Source organism: Tenrec ecaudatus, chromosome 17, assembly GCF_050624435.1.
Source record: "Tenrec ecaudatus isolate mTenEca1 chromosome 17, mTenEca1.hap1, whole genome shotgun sequence".
Taxonomy (NCBI): domain Eukaryota; kingdom Metazoa; phylum Chordata; class Mammalia; order Afrosoricida; family Tenrecidae; genus Tenrec; species Tenrec ecaudatus.
The window spans coordinates 41,674,717-41,692,267 of NC_134546.1; the positions used below are offsets into that span (position 1 = coordinate 41,674,717).

At 40.6% G+C, this 17,551-nt stretch overlaps 2 protein-coding genes across 3 annotated transcripts in view; one reads left to right on the top strand and one right to left on the bottom strand.

Moving 5' to 3' along the window:
- Positions 1–17,551, bottom strand: part of FSHR (follicle stimulating hormone receptor) — a 281,173-nt gene that overhangs the window by 47,530 nt on the left and 216,092 nt on the right. For both annotated transcript variants that reach the window (XM_075535760.1, XM_075535759.1), the window contains exons 5-6: positions 2,741–2,812; positions 1,103–1,180 (exon numbers count right to left, since the gene is read on the bottom strand). In XM_075535760.1, coding sequence (XP_075391875.1) covers positions 1,103–1,180; positions 2,741–2,812 — 150 coding nt within the window. The remainder of the gene's footprint in view (positions 1–1,102; positions 1,181–2,740; positions 2,813–17,551) is intronic.
- Positions 16,988–17,266, top strand: LOC142430974 (cytochrome c oxidase assembly factor 4 homolog, mitochondrial-like). The gene has a single exon (XM_075536035.1). The coding sequence runs from the start codon at positions 16,988–16,990 to the stop codon at positions 17,264–17,266; it is 279 nt and encodes a 92-aa protein (XP_075392150.1).

Genomic DNA, 17,551 nt, shown 5'->3' on the forward strand with positions numbered 1-17,551 from the left:
CTTTCCCTTTTTTTCACCCTTCCACCACACCCCCTCTTCTCACATATCAAATATGAGTTATTATCAGTAAAAGAATTAGGAATTGCTCACCCATAGTTTTTGTCATAACACTATGTACTCTCTATACATGCTTTTGATGCTGTTTTTCCCTTAATAAATACAATTCCTGTGCTAATATGTTTTTAAAATTTCAATTTCATTTTTCTTGCTAATGAATTTCTATCAGTATGGTGTTTAGCCTTTCCCATCACGTGTCTTTCATCTCTGTCTCCAATTTTCCCCCTTTCTTTTTGAATCATTTTTAAAGCTGGCTTTCTGAATTATATCATTGCTTTCAAAACATGTTAAAATTATTTCTGGCCTGGAACTTTCCTATTAGACATATATATATGTATATATATCAGACAGTTTATAACATAGATAAACTGCTTTCCTCATAATTATAGTTGCTGGACTCCCGAATGTCATCCTGCACTTTTGAATTGCAAGGATCACACCAATCCTTAGGTAATTCATAGTCTCAGTTCTTTCTTGACCACCCTGCGCATTGGGTATTTTGCATATCATCACAAAACAGAGATAGGAATTCACTACTGGCACAGAATGCACATCGATTTTTTGCAATAGCTAATGAAAGTTATTCTGGCTCATTATAATATGTGACTGAGAAGTCACAGTATGTGCATCATCAGGCTGAGCAGGAGCAGGCTGGCGTGGTTATGAGGGAGTGGTCATATCTTTTTGATTCCAACTCCTTCCCAGGTGTTTTCCTTTGGGCAACAGAAGCCTTTCCAGACAATCGCTGACTCTATTGATGCCTGAGATGCTCTGTCCCTTTGAACAGATGTTGCATCGCAGGAGACCATCACTCAAAGCGCAACTTACAACACTCGCATTGTACCACAGAATCATAAATAATTAACACGACTCCATGTTGTGATTCTGAAATGGAAAGATGGGAAGTAAGAAAAAGCATAGAGCCCCAAAGTGATTGACATGGTGGAAAGCTAAAGTTCCCTAAACCCAAGGAGCATTCCGGCAGGAGCAACAGATCACGAAATGAAAGATCTCAAGGCATTGGCTCCTCCCCCCCCTTACTTACAGAGTCACGGTTTCAAAGCTCAGTCCCATGAATGAATTTCTTTCAATTGTCCGGATGTTTATGTTATCTTGAATGTCTCTAAAATAAAAGTATACACAAATTATTTATATCCGTTTCAGTGTTCGATTACTCAACAAACCCAGCAAGAATAGATTTACTTGTCTGCATTTACTAATTTGTGGTAAACAATTTTACATATTTTCACCACGTCAAAGATTCTGCTCCTAGGCATGGCGGGAATCTTTCTTTGTTCCCAAACCTGTAACATCTTCCTGTAGAATCAAAGCCCCTTTGACGCTTATAATTCCTGACAGGAGCAGAATACCCAGCAAGCTGATTACCTTTCCTATTGGATAATTTTCCCTGATCAGCCTTACGTACATGACCTTACTATTGAGTTTTCACGGTAGCGTTTTTAACCGAAGAAGTATTTTAAGGCAATCGTTGAGAGTTCCACTATTTTTTTAGTGTATTAATTCTTAAAAATAATATTGAAGACATTCCGTGGTTTTTCTCTATGAAGTTCTTGGCTAATGGCCCTATGCTATTAAGGTTCTCTCTGTACTCTGTTAACTTCCCCTCTGCAGGGGTGCCTGCTCAGCCGGGCAGAGGCAGGTAAGCTGACCTTTGATGTCCATGGCAAACTTCTTTCTGGACCCTCATTGAGTCTTTATCGTCCTCCTGTCTCCACACCGCTCTCACCACTAGTCTTTGCTCCTCTGCTCTCCTTGGGCCAGAGAACACTTTTATCATTGATGTTCTTTCTGAACAAATGATTGGAGGAAGCCTCACTGTTTTGGTATGTATCGCTCATCTGCCACCAAGATTCTTTGAGAGATGTGTTCTACAGAACAATTCACACATTCTTTGCTCAGAACGATTTCATGGTTTCCCGTCATTCTTATGCCTGTCCCTCACCTCTTTTTAAAGGTCTATCAAGAGTTACAATTGAATCATTGGACATAAACTTGCCTTTGTACCTTGTCTGTTTCCCTTCCCTTTCAAAATGCAGGTATTTTGGAGAAGACCAACAAGCGGGTCACTAACACTGTCACATGCATTTGTTTGAGTCTTTGTGCTGAATGAAGCCTGAGAGTTCTGAAAGGGAAGGACTAGCCTGGCAGAGACAGGTGGGTTGCAGAGGGTAGTGTATAAAATTCTAAGTAATGAAGAGGTGCGATTTCCTGATCTTGACACACCTGGCTTCGCTGACAGCGTGAGTGTTGAGGAACCTAGTCTGCTAACTTTTCCAAATGGAGATTTTCGGGCTTGTAGGAGTCCTAGTGGCAGAGTGGCTATGCATTGGGCTGCTAACTGCCAGGTCAGTAGCTCGAAACCACCAGGTACTCCTTTATTAAAAGATGGGGCATTTTATTCCTTTAAAGAGTTATAGTCTTAAAAACTCCCAGCGGGTAAGTTCTACCTGTCCTATATGGTCCTTATGAGTCAGCATCAACTCGATGCCTATGAGAGGTGAAACCAAAGATACTTATTTCTTGCCTTCTTATCTTTGCTCATGTACTCTCCTGAGCAACACATTTGGAGAATGTAGACTACACTGTGCATATTATAGTCCAGTGACTGCTTGGCAAAATGAATACTGTATAAAGAGTTACTAGTCATGTAAGAAAAACTTACAGTAAAACCTTTTGCAGAGATTGAATCTTGTGAAGAGCTGGCAAGTGCTTTATACCTGTGTTGGATATTAACCTAGAGAGAGAGAACACGAAAGTTAGGAAAAGTTAAACTGGATATTTTAACAATTGTTCAGCTTTATACATTCAAAACATCAATCCTGAGTTATCAGCGAAACCTACTAGGAAATGTCAGAATATGCCTGAATCATTCACGCTTACACATTGTATTTAAAGATTCCAGTCAATGTATAGCAACCCATTGGTTCTTTAAAGAAAAAAGAAATGTATACTTCAGGCACAGGGGCTAGAGTGCCTCAATCCAGTTTTGGTTTATAAAAATATATACTGGTAGATAAAATGCAATGATCCAAAATCAACATTCATGTGATTCTGTTGGGATTACATGTGATTCTGTTGGGAGAAGGGATTTGAGCTCAGAATGCATGCACCCACCATTGGGTCAATTGGCCTCTCCCAGGATCGAATTACTGCAGTTACCACCTATTAATTCCTTTTGGCTGAGATTTCCAGACACACTTTGGATTCATCCCATGACCTGCTTATATTGGCTTGATTTTGTCAGGAAGCAGCACCTGAGATGAAGACTGGACTGTAGGGAATATATTTGACAGTGCAAGTTTATAGAGTTTGGGATACGGAGAATGAAACAGGGAAAGATGAGTTATTGAGTTGGCCCCGACTATTGGTGATTGGTACTCAATTCCAAGGACTCTGAGGAGATTTCAAAAACATGTTTTTCAAAGCGGTCTGTCTGGGGATCATACGATGTGTCAGGAAAAGCATTTTTCCCACAGACTCTTATTTCTGATTGGTCAAGGCTCAGCATACAGATTGAATGAGAGGATACAACCACGGTGCACATCTTTCCTGATTTTAACCATGCATCATTCCTTTGCTCTGTTTGTACAATTGTCTTTGGGTACATATATAAGTTCCACATGAACACAATGAAGTAGTCTGGAATTCCCATTTGTCTAAAGCTATACACAGTTTGTTTGTTTTAAAGATCAACACAGTCGAATTCAGAGCTGAAACCTACTCACTTTGGGTGGCCCTGCTGGTGTTTGAAATACCAGTAACATAGCTTCCAGCATCACCACAACACGTAGACTACCACAGTAAGACAAACAGTGGTGTATAAATGTAAAATACAGGGGATAATAGGGAAATATCTAAAGAAATAAATAAAAATCATCTGCAATTTAACTACACAGAGATGCTTTCTGTTAACATTTGAGGTTTGAAGCTTTTACCCAAATGAATCATTTTCACAGTTGTTCATTAACCCTGAGACTCTGTTCATTTTTAATAGAAACATTGCATAACCTCAAATATCCTCTGTTCTTGCCCAGTCTTATATTAATCACATCTAGTCTTCAATTATGTTTATATCTCTTCCCATGGGTCTATGTTGAATTCTTTTAATCATACATCAAAACAGGGAGCACATTTACTATTCTCTGACAATCTCATAATATTGTGTGCTTGTTTGAAATCAATAGGTGCTCAAATATTGGTTTAATTTGTTGATATTTCTAAAACATTTCTTCCTGTTGTCACCAGGAGGTTATCAACATTTACTTGTCAGGTATCCCTGCTCCTAGGGGTAAATATTGCTGAACAGAGACAGGGAGGTCTGGAAGCCAGGAGTCAGGTGAACCTCCATGTCAACTCTGTCATGAGTTAGACACAAGTCATTTCATTTCTCTAGACTAGGAAGAATGTGGGCTGCATGGACCTCAAAGGTGAAAAACATATCAGATACATGTTGTATCCTTCCTGACATCCTTTGGTCCATCTTTTACTTCAGCCATTGCCATGGCAACCAGCTGTACACCGATTTGTCTCGGTAGACACTTGCCTTAGCTGTACTACACACTTCTCTTTTTCTCTCCTGGAATTTTTTGCCACCTGTGAGTTGGGGCCATACAGGAACCCGCTCAACCATTCGAGACATGGAAACATTTGTAAGTGAAAGGAGTTAACAAAAATTTAGCCATTCTTGACTAATGGTGACTTCCTCTCTTCCAATCTGTGGGTTAGCCAGATGGAGATATGTTTCACATGATACTTTATAAGGGCATTGGCATGACTGAGTTCAACTTGCCTGGTGGAGCTCAGTTTGGTAATACACTACTGGATTTTCTTTCTTTCTTTTTTGTTTTCCTCTTCCTAATCATCCTGATGTTCCTTAAGTTTGGATTAAAAAACAAAACAAACCACTTGTATGTAAATCCTTGTTAGGCTTTTGGTGGATAATCTGCACTGAACTTCACAGTTTACATAGACTCTTGGGTGGTTGCTATCACCCTTGGCCTCAAATCTTTCTCCAGTTGTAGTCGAGCTCTCTTTCTCCTCCTTCCATCATAGCCAAGTGTCCAGGAAGAGTTGTTTATATACATACTGTCTTCATTTTCTCATATCTCATTCATCTTGCTCCAATCTAGGTTTCTTCCGCATCTCGTCACTGGAACTAATGTTAACATACTCACTCCTTCCTAACCATCAAAGTCAGTGAACACATACTATTTGTTTTATTAGACCTTTCAGGAGCACTCAGTACTCATTGCCAGTTTCTTTCTTCCATTCGTTTTTATTATATTCACTCTTCTGTTTTTTACTCCATCAACACTTTTTCTCCCTGTTTTCGTTGTTTACTCCCTGCGCCCCTTCCTCCTTTATCTGTACTCTGTCGTTTGTTCTCTCTCTCTCACTCTCACTCTCTCTCGAGTCTCATTAGGCATATCTCATATCCCATCACTGTCCATATGTGGAAAACTCTTTAAGTTCATACTTGCCTACTGAATTATAGTACTGTATATCGAATTGAAGCACATTTGATATATCTTCTGGATGTCTTCTCATAACAGCACACTAAACTTACTGCCCCACTACCTGCTCCATCAAACTGTTCCTCTTTAATTCTTCCAGAAAGAGTACCACCGTCCATACAGTGTTTGCTAGAAATAAAATAATTTTATTTGATTTTTCCACCATCCTCCAATATCCAATCCATCTCCAAGTTCTCTTTGATTCCATTTTCAAATAGTTCTTTTTGCAGTATCCCTCATCTCCATGGATACAATTTCAGAACAAGACACTACCACATTTCTGCTGGAGTTCTCTAATAGTCTTCTAACTTCTTCCCATGCATTCCATCTTGTCCTCTTCCAACCCATTCTCCATATAGCATAAAAATATTCTTTTAAAAACAAGTAAATCAGTTTGTTTTACTCCTCTTCTTTAAATGATTTAGTTTCATTCCTATAGCATTCAGGGCAAAATATGTTGTACTTCTTAATGTCTGGTTTTCCATCCTTGTCACCACTTGTTCCCAAATGGACTTCAGCCCCCATGACTTTCTCCCAGCTCTTCAGACACACATTAGTTGTGCCTTGCTTTCAGGCATTTGAACATGCTCGGCCTGGAAGGTTCACCATGCAATTTTTCTTAACCTTTACCACCCATCCTTTAGGGTCCAATTAGAAATATCTTTTCTTCAGAGAGGAGCTCCTTGACTAATGTATATTAGGACCTCTGATTTATTTCCAGTTGCTGTATGGGTTCAGCATACAATTTTTTAGTACTAATAAAAACACTGAACTAACAAATTATTTTGTGTTATTCAGTGTGTGTCTTCTCAATCAGATTATAAATCACACAAGAGTAGAAAATCAATGTTGAAAACCCAATTTGGGCAGAGGGTTTGGTGCTGAATATGTGCTTAATATGTACCAAGTTCTTTATGCCAGACAATGTGTTATGTGTTGTCAAGGCATGGGCACCCACAGAGCTATTTACTACCTGTACTCATCACACCTAACTGATTTAACATTATGTGGGCGGCAATCTAGCCATCTCTTTAATGAATGAACGAGAATGTCATGTACTTTGAGAAGAGAAAATTTCATGCCAAAGTTCAATGGCAACAGTTCATTTTCATTATTTAATACCAATAGAACAAACTTCCATAGCTACTATACTTATGAGTCACTGACATATAGCTATCGATGCAGACTGCAATCTTTAGTCTTTATAGAAAAGAAAACATGTGGCAAAAATGGCTAAAATTATTCCAGTAGTGCTGAGTTTAAGATACTTAAAAAGATCTAGTGACCATCTAGTGAGATGGATTATTGGTAATAACTCTGTAGCTAAGACTCTAAATAACCCATAGATGATTCAGGAAATGGAGTTCAGATGAGCACTTAGTTTTTGATTCATTTTTCCCTTTTGATCAATAAATTCATCTCTGATGGAGTCTGGAAGTCAGAAATCAGTTCGGAACTCTGTGTCTCAATGGGCTGGCTTTGGTTAAATGACTATTTGCTGCAAAATTATTTTGTTCTGTTCAACTGGAGTTTATCTTCAAAAATAGTTAAGGGCCTGAGGGTAAAATGTCAGCAGATTTAAGTTCTGTAAATAGATACTTTAAAGAAAGGGAGCCGCTTACAGCTCTCTTCTCTCAACAGCCAGCCTCATATTCTGAGCTAGTATTAAACTTTTGTGTTTTGCTCTCTCTCGTCTTTAAGTGCAGATAATGGAAACCAACACTTCTAATCAGGATGAACTTACTGGTTTCCTTGCAACTGTGGGACAATTCATGCCTTGTCCTCCGCCACTTAGCACCTGAGAGGACCATACCCTCTCCTTTCATGAACAGGCAATTCTGTGCGTGTGAACCAGTTTGTTTTTTTAGTTTGTGAACTGGGAAGGTATAGAACCCATGCCATAACTCGAATGACCCATTAGGTAAATTTGGTTTGGGGACGCATTGCTGCCAGTTGTATGCCCAGTATAGGAGCCTAATTGTTCTGCCAAAGCACATTTGCAAGTAGCCAAGGCTCAGCAGCTGAGCTCAACTTCTTTCTAATTGGTTGCCCATGAAAAGATTTATTTGGACCTACGTCATCTGTTTCTTTTTAATTGTCTTTCTTACATGTTTGATCACATTATTTTAGTTCCTAGATGAAATGGACTCTTTCCTGATCACTCTGAGAGAAGAGAAGCCCATGATGCATTAAAAAGTGGGCTATGCTTAATTACATATATAAAAGACTTCTGATTTTATGAGACTCCAAGTATCTTGACATTTCTTTCCTGTGTTTGTACACAGATTCCCATGGACTGGCAATTTGCACACCCCGTTATTAAAGAGACAAATGATACTTTTTGAGCCGTTGAAGACTTGACTGAGTATAACATCACAGCATCCGGGTGAGTGAGATGGTGAGTGAGCACGATGCTGCAGTGCATGGACGAGGACATCAGACCCAAGGTTAGACGCCCTGGTTTCACGTGCCCTCCTCCTGACTGAGCAGCTCACTTGTCTTTTCAGAGAGGCAATTTTTATCTCCGTAGAAACTTTTTCATAGACAGTACCGAGAGCCCGATTTTCTGTCTCCACAGCCCCATGCCTTCAAAATTGGGACTGTTTAACTCTCATATTCAGCCTTAGTCTCCATGGAAACCAGACTCCTTAGTAATCTGGGAACATTTAATGAGTCCACGGGCAGCAGTGTGAGGGGCTCAGCACTATCCACACGGATGTGGATTCTGTTTTGAACTAGTATCTCTATTGACCCTCTGAGATCAAGCCCTGTTCCTGGTCCCAGAGTGTAGTGTAGGCTCACAAGTACCAGTCCTGGCACCAGAGGATCTGATTTCAAATCCGGAAAGGAACTCATTTTACACGGTTGATTTTAAGAGGTTAGTTGAAGTCTCCAGTACTCAGACCCTTCATCTTTCATAGGGAAATGCTTGTAACGCATGTGGCAACATGTGCAGGGACAGTCAGATATGTGTTCCTGTTGCCCTAATGGAGACGCTATGGAAATTCCTTATGTTTCCCAATTCTCTTGAAAATGTATGTCGGACCTCATGTTATCTTCTTTGGGACTTGAGTCCATGATGCCCTGGTAAGTTGGTCTGTTATCTACTGCCCTGTGTTAACCCTTGACAGCCACAGCTGAATTCCCAGATTCCTCTACCTCCCTGGGGGTAAAATCTGCTGAACCTCTTTACTCTCTTGTTGGACCTTGTGTCTGGGTTGTGGATTTTTCTGGTCTGGATAATCTTAGCACCCGGAGGCTTATTGGTCATCTTAGGAAAAATGACTCTACAGCTGATAAAATTTGGCATAGGAAAACCATGATCGATGAACCTATAGGTACAGCAAGTAGAATAAGGGTTTGGGGGAGTGGGGTACAGTAGTGGTGGTGGGCTACCAGGCAGATGATGTCAAGGAGTCCATGTAGGAAAAGAATGTCTGGAAAGTGATCATGGTAGCAATTGTACAATTCTACTCTACATGACCGAACTATGGAATGATACACTATATGGACTAAATCCCAACTATTAATACATTTAAAAAATGACTTCCATACTTTTAACAAAAAGAGAGTTTTCCAAATGTGTTGACATGTTCTGTGATGGCACGTGGATGTCAGAATAATGCTACAAAGTAATGTTTCCCCTAATCAGACACATTTAATTTGTCTCTTTGGAGACCTTGAGTGGTGTATGTGGTTAACATGCTTGGCAGCTAACTGAAAGGGTCAAGGTTTGGGTCTCACTAGAAGTATGATGCTCACCTTCCTGATATGATCACTGAAGACAAAAAGGGTGCATAAGCAAATGCGGTGAAGAAGGCTGATGGTGTCCAGCTATTAAAAGATATAGCATCTGGGGTCTTAAAAGCTTGCAGTTAAATAAGCACCCATTTAGCAGGGAAGCAACAAAAAGTCCACAGGCCAGAGCACACAAGCCTCTGTGACCATGAGGCATTGACATAATCAGGTATCAGAGGATCAAAAACAAACAGATAGATGCAAAGGAGAGGGTTCAGAGAGGAGAACCAAAGCCCACCTGTTGATAATTGGACATTCTCTCACAGAAGGGCCACACAGTAGGGACCATTCATCAAGGGTGCAGTATAGCATCGACAAAACACACGACATTCCTCTATTTCTTTAATGTCTCCCTCCTCCCCATCATGGCCCCAGTTCTACCTCACAGGTAGAATGTAATATACATTGGTATAGTTAAGAGCTTTTGACACATGTAATCAAGGATAGACAAACCCCTCAGAAACAGTAATGGGAGCAATGATTCCATGAGGGTAGAGAAGTGAAGGGGTGGGGAAGAGAGAAGGGAGAACTGGTAGCAATGATGGATACATAACCCCCCTTGAGGGGGATGAGTAACAGAATTGTGGGTGAAGGGATACATTGAATGGTGTAAGATATGAAAAAGTAATAAGGATAATATATAATTTATTAAGGGTTCATGAGCGTGGTAGGGAGGGAGGGAATAAACAAGAACAGGTATCAAAGGGCTCAAATAGAAAGAAAATGTTTTGAAAATGATGAGTATAGCATCTAGACCAGTGCACTTGACATAATTGATTTATGGCTTTTTATAATATCTGTTAGAGCCCCCAATAAAATGACTATTTTTTTAAAGGAAGAAATACCTGGTGATTACTTTGGAAAAATCAACCAATGAAAACCCATGGTGTGTGGTTCTATGGGAGCACACAGGAGGGATCCATGAATAAGGTTGAGTGGATAACAAGTGTTCACTGGTGGTAATTTGTTATTTTAAGGAAAATATGGTGCAAAAATGCTTCCAAAAGTTCATCATCTTTAAGTCTCATTTTTCCATGATTTTTGAAGTTCTCTCATATTAATGAGAGGAAAAGCAATTGTGCTTGAAACATACAGTATGCAGAGAGTATGTGTACATATAAGTGTATGTTTGTGTGTATGTATTTAATACATTTGAAAATGAACTTGCATGACACTAAAACTCCCATTTCCACTTCAGGTCGACTTTTCCTCCTTTTATAGACAATCAGTCCAATATTTAGATCTGAGGGGTAAGGATTCTGGAGGAATTTTTTTGTTTAGTTTTTAATTGATTAATTTTAATTCTATCCCTCCATATTGTTAGTCTCCACACCTCCACTTCACCCCACCCTTCCCCGCACCGTTCCCACCCCTGTTACTGGTCTCTTCGCAGTCATCAAATTCTTGTCTATTGGTTTATATCCCACAATTTTCTTCTTTGTTGTTCCTTTTAGCAATGCTGATCTTAAATATTTATTTTTGGAAGAATGAATGAGTTTGCTAGCATAATGCGCTCTTGTTTTCTCCATGTCTTGTGATGTGTCAAGGGTTGTCATTGTTTTTATTTACGTATAAAATTCCATAGTATGAATGTACCAGAGTTTGTTTATCCACGTCCAGTGGAGTGGGGACTTTGGTGGTTTCCCGCGTTTGCTGTTGTGAAGATCACTACAATAAACATAGGTGTGCATATGCCTTGTTATATTCTTAATTTCTTTTGGGTAGAGATGTTGCTGGATTATAAATTACTTGGATTTACAATTGTTTAAGGAAGTACCATACTGATTTCCACAATATATGTATAATTCTACAGTCTCACTAAGAATGTAAAAGTGTTTCAATCACTCTACATCCTCTTCAGCATTTGTTATTTTTTGTTTGATTGAATTTTCCCAAATGTGTTGGTGTGAGGTGTTCGTTTGATAAAAGTGTTTGTAAATGGTATTGGTGAAAATAAAGGATTTTCCTCAAACGAGTTTGTCATCATTTATGAAAAATCTCCTATTACATATTTTAAAAAATAAGAAAACACCATTTTAAATCTGTTTAATCTTTTCACTGGGTTTTCAACACTTCCATTAAGAATATAAAAATGCAACATCTCTGAGGTTGTTTGTAAGAACATCTGATTGATATTGGGAAGGAAATTTACTCACTCAATATCAAGAAAATACTTGCATTTAGGACTGAACATTAAGTATGATGGTATGCTGAGTGTAGTATTTTACTCTTCTTCCATTGAATCTACTTATTTGTGTGAAATTTTGTCTGCAGATTTGACCGCCATTAAAATTAACTATTGAATTGACCTTTGAGTGATTTTCAATGTTAAAATATCAATTAATAAAGTAATGAAATGTATGTTTTCTCTAAAATATTATGAATCAAATATTTAATAAATCAAACAGTTTTCTCTTGGTTCCACTTAAATTGGTAGGTCACAGAGCAATATGAAAGTATAAAAGCATATTGTTTCTTTCATATTTAAAAATATTTTGTAATGTACACAATTAATACTGTAGCAACAAATTTATTTTGAAATATATTAATTTATCATTTTATTTGTTATGGTTAGGATATGGAATTCAGACCATCTTGCCCAATGCAAAGATTATTTTACTTTGAAAGAGTGGCCTGGATTCTGAAGGGCTGCCAGGTGGAAATGGTCATAGATTTGTGCTATGCTGCTCTGGAAAGCAGGTAGAGGATTAATAAACATGATGGTCAACATTTATTGAACACTTCCTATGTACCAGGCACCACTCCAAGCACTTAACATTGATTATTTTATTTATTCCTCTCCACTACCCCAGGAGTCAGATATCATTACCATCACCGTGTGAGAGACGAGGAGGTGCAGCTGAGAGAAGTCTAGGAACCCTCCGAAGTCATTTGTAAGAAGGGGCAGTGGTAGAGATTGAGTCTAGATCTTTCTGAAGGCAATGAGTGGGGTCCCACAATTAACTGGTTCACCAGCAGGAGTGATTCTTATTCATTCTCTGAGTTGTCCACCAGAACCGTGTGAAGCAGTGGCCCACTGACTCTGGACATGTGCTCAGTAATTGTGTGGAAGGAGGTTGTGGTGGCCCAAATGGTTAAGCGTTGGACTACTAATTGAATGGTTGACAGTTCAAATGCCCCCAGCATAACCTGGAGGTCTACTTCTGAAAGGTCACAGCCTTGTGAACCCTACACAGCAATGGGATCCCCAAGAAACACAACTGACTCAGTGGTAAACTGGCAACAACCGGGAGGGAGACTATCTTCCCGAGGGGGAAGCTGAACTCTGTGACTTCTGAGATTTGTATCAAATTAGGCGCTTCGGACATTTCTTTAGAAATTCTACTTCTAGAGGATTTATCGCATTCTCCACAAAGGACAGGCTACAATTGTCAAATACATTTGGGAAACACTGAGTTAACCCAGTTTAGCAGGATTTTGTTTTGTCTTGGCTTTGTGGTTGGTATTGTTTGTTTCCCTCAGGCCTTGCAGAACCTTTCCCAGGGCGGCATGTCTCAAATGCGTGTCCAAGAGATCAACGCTGGGTGCTGGCTGTCTCCACGCCCATCCAGTCTTGAACCCCTCCCACCTGCTTTATTTGTACCGTTTGTAGACTATCTCCTGAATTTGATGTTTCATAGTCCAATCTTTGGAACCCTGCCAAAAGAGAAATATTTTTGCTGATTCTCTTGCTGTTTTCTAGTTCTTTGGAAATGGTGTTAGTATTTAGTTCATGGCTGGAAAACTCTTTCTTTGACAGGATCATCTAGTAGTGGACACCTTAATTCCACTGTTGTAGTGGGTTTGCCATTGAGCCATCTCCCAGGATGCAAATCCGTCTACAGTAGAGAAATTCAGAACTGCACTGATGAAAGACCAGTCTGTGATAACCAAACGTTGACTTTTTTCCCACTAATGACTTTAGGCAATTGATTAGAATAACCCCGTATAGTTTCTGGATAAGAGAGGTGAGGCACGAGACTCTGTAGAGCTGTACAGGACCTTAACTGCAGGATCAAACAGATTCTTGCCACTAGCCCAACAGTGAAGCTCTACTTGTACAGTGTAAACAGGAATTCTGTTCTTTAATGGCAACCTGAATCAAAAGGGAAGTAGCCTGAGAAAAGTGGGCCTTACAGTATGAGCAGAAAGGTTGCTGACAGGCTGCTATGCGGCTCTCACTGATTTGTGTTCTTGTCTTTTCATGTTGGGACATGATACAGGACTGGGACAGATCTCTGTGTAATGGGAAAACAAAGTTGGAGTTTCCCCCGACACATCAAGTATAAGAGAAATGCGGGGTTATCGATAGAAATTATAAACTAGCTTCTGACAACCAGTTACATAGTTCTGAAGCCCTCCCGCACATTGTACATGAAGACAATGCAGAGAGTTGGCTTTAGGAAGAGACCTTGTAAGAAGTATGGAGGCGATCGTTATGATTTGGGTCAGAACTAAGAAGAAGGGCAGAGGTTATTCCCTGCTTTACTGAGGTTGAAAGAAGGAGAACATGTGGAGAATTACATAGTTGTTCTTTCCGGCCTGGGGACATAGCAGATCAATGTCTGACGAGAGAGAGAGAGAGAGAGAGAGAGAGAGAGAGAGAGAGAGAGAGAGAGAGAGAGAGAGAGAGAGAGAGAGCGAGCGCTGAATTGGCAGAGTTAGCATGAGAGCAAAGGCATGCTACCTGGGGAGTAACAACATTCCCAGAAACCAGTTTCAAAGATCAGCATTCTGACCCAAATTTCTCTCATTGTAATTCCAGAAGAAAAGTCTGGAAAATAACTATACATCATATTTATGTAGCAAGTATGATTGAAAAACTTTTATAATTGTCATTTGACTTTTCTGTCAACTTCTACTATGGGAATAATTATAATTATCCCTTTTATAGATAAAGGAGGAGGTGAGGTTCACAAAAGGCAACTCATCCAAATGGCTGGATGTGACTCATAGAATAGCAGTTAATATTTATTGATTATCACATGTTAGGCTACTACCATTAAATTCATTCTGACTGTTATTAGGTACCATTATAGATGCTTTGCCTGTATCAAGGTTATTTAATACTAATTACACTCCTGTCAGACTGGTCTTAATATTTGTTCATTTTATGAGCATTTTATAAGCCTATGGAATTTGGCTTCATTTGTCTGCCAAGAAGTAGAATTTGAATGCAGCCATTCTAGTGATTGACTTGCTAGATAACCTTTCGGGGATGCTCTTTCCATGTTCTTGTGCAGGCGAGGTCAAGCTTTTAAAAGCCTAAAATCCTTCCAGGTTAGATTCACTGGTCAAGAGGCAAATTTTAAAGACCTTCTTGAATGTTTATGCAAATAATAACTTAAATCAAACTAACCATTTGTAGCATGGAGTTAATCGTAAATTACATAGGGGAATCCCACAAGGGTTACTCTTTTAAACAATTTTCCCATCCTTTATCATAATTCATTACCAATGTTAATTACTTAGAGTATTATTTGTTAGGTACACTTCAACCTACCTTGAGCAGATGGATCACGTGTTCCAATAGCACCCCTATTAGTAAGGTGTCAACACTGCGCTAAAACACTGGGTGCATTTTACAGTGGCTCCGCCCACACTCTTTATCACCCCACTACAGTGTGTGAGAAACAGGATAAACTGTTTGGAGTGGGACATTTCTGGTTTCTAGTCGCAGTTCTATCAATTACAAAATCTCTGAGTTTCAAATCCTGATCTGTGAATTAAAAAAAAAATCTATCTCACTGCCAACTGAGTTGGGTACCAAATTATCTTGCTCTAGGTCTGCCATATAGTAGCTGTTCCAGACATGGATACTTCCCCGGCCTTCCTCCCTGGAAATCACTTCTTAGCCCAGTTTGTGAAATTGAGTAATTCTCAGCATCTCTGAACTTCAAGTTTGCAAGTGGAACCATCAACCAAGATCTCATAGGGGTTTTGTAAGGATTAATTGAGTTACTTCAATGCTCTCGAACTTACAATTCCTAATACCCATTCTGCATCGCCCAGGTTGGCTTGGTGCAACTGGCAGTGCCAGCACCTGGTTGCTGCTCCTAACTCTCAAAGGGCTCCCACACTCGTGTTTCTCATCCTTCTTTTGCCCATCCTTTCTTTACAGCCTGAAGGATGGCCACCAATGTGCTTCACCCCATTGCACTTGACATTATGTTACTTGCCGACTCGTTGGCACAACCAGAGGCAGGGTGGGCTCCTCAGCCATGTGGTTCTTCCCCCAGAGAGAACAGCTCCTTTCCTTAGGTCTCACAGTCTGTGTCCACCAGCTCAGTGGTTTGGCTGAGTCCAGAGAGACTCTGTTGGCGCACCTTGTGAAGGCAGCCACCTGGTGGCCTATCTGCAATGGCGCCAACCATCCTGCTCTTCCTGCCTAGCCCTGCTCCCTCCAAATCCCGTCATGAGGAAGAAAACCCACTGCTTCTTAAACTAGACTTTATTTGTGGCATGTTTGCTGTGGGCGAGCTCGTGATTAAACTGCAGCAGAACATTTTTTTCTGTAATGTCTGAAGGCGAAAATATTCTTCCTTACAGCATTTGTCACTTCAATGTTCACACTCTATGGTGCTCCCAGATATTTCTCTAAACACAGCAGCTGCTCTCCTTTCATGAGCCAAACAGAAAGCTTCAAATCCAGGCTTGCATTCTCGTGAAAGACCCATAGTGGGCAGTCCGCACTCTCTGTGGGGGTCTGGAGAGGACGAAGGAAACAGTTTCGAACTCTAGGTGGATGTTAGTAGGATCTAGCAGTGACACCACCCCTCCCCCACTCTTCACTGCTCTCCAGGCCTGAACCCACTGATCTGGCTGGTGGTGAACTCAGCACACAGTCCTCTGGCAGCCATGCCATTGGCTAAATTTATGACCTGAGCAACAGAATGACCTGAAGCTCCAGGAAGATGATAGATCCTGCTCTCTAACAAAAAAGACAATGGTCTCTAAAGTGAAATAGAGGCAGTTAAAAGCAATAGATATATGAATGAATTTTGGATTCACACCTAATTCTAGCCCCAATATAAGAAAAATGAATTCTTATGACCTGGTCCCACTTGATACTCACCCTCATGAAGAGATCGCTGAAGATATGGGTGCCTGTAGCAAAGTGTGGTGAAGAAACTAGACAGTGTCCCTCTACCAGAAAGGACAGCGCCTGGGGTCTGAAAGGCCTGTCTTCAAATAAGCGGCCATCTAAGTGAGGCATCAACTAGGTCTACATGGAAGAAGCTCACCAGCTCGTGTGACCCAAGGACTGTAAATAATATAATTCAAGTCCAAATTGTGAACCCCTGGTTTTCAAGGGCCCATGAATGACAACAGAAGCCCAAAATGCATTTACAGGATCTACACACAAATTAAATCTCCCATCATTTCCCTTTGATCATAATTGAGGGATGTGACTAGTCTGAGCTCTGTCTGAAATGTAACATCTGATTTGAATGTTAAAATGTAACATCTGGTCCGCTTCCGGGGAGCACAGATCAAAGACGGCCACTTGCCCTCGGAGCAGTCACTAGGAAGCAGAAGCCGAGGTGCAAAAGTCCATATTCACGTTGTTTTTTCCCCACCTGTTGGAGACCCCCAAGATGTCAACCTCAGTCCCTCATGGCCATACCTGGGCCCGACAGGTGAAGAAGGAGGACGAGGAAGAGGACCCAGTGGACCAGCTGATCTCCCGATCTGGCTGTGCTGTCTCCCACTATACTGTACAGGAGTATATGGCCCAGAACCAGGGCTGGAGGCAGTGCCAGCCACAGGTGCAGGCCTTCAGGGACTGTATGAGTGAGCAGCAGACAAGGAGGCGGGAGGAGCTTCAGAGGAAGAAAGAGCAAGCTGGTGCCACCGCTGAGATACCTAACTACTGATTTCCAGAGAAAACCCTGCAGAAGCTGGACCCCAGACATCGTGGGAGGAAGAAATCCTACATAGGGGAAGTGTAAAATTTGTGGACAGTCTGGAACGGGTTGAGAGTCTGACAGCCACCAATTGGGACAAGAGTACCATAAAGAGCCTGTCATGTTTTCAGTTATATCCCACGCAGCCTCTCCCATGTTACTCCACCTATTTTGCCATATAAAGCAAACTCAGGGCACTTCCTTACCCCTAGTCTTGGGTCAGTGTGCCAAGAACTGAACTGGTTGTGTGGACAT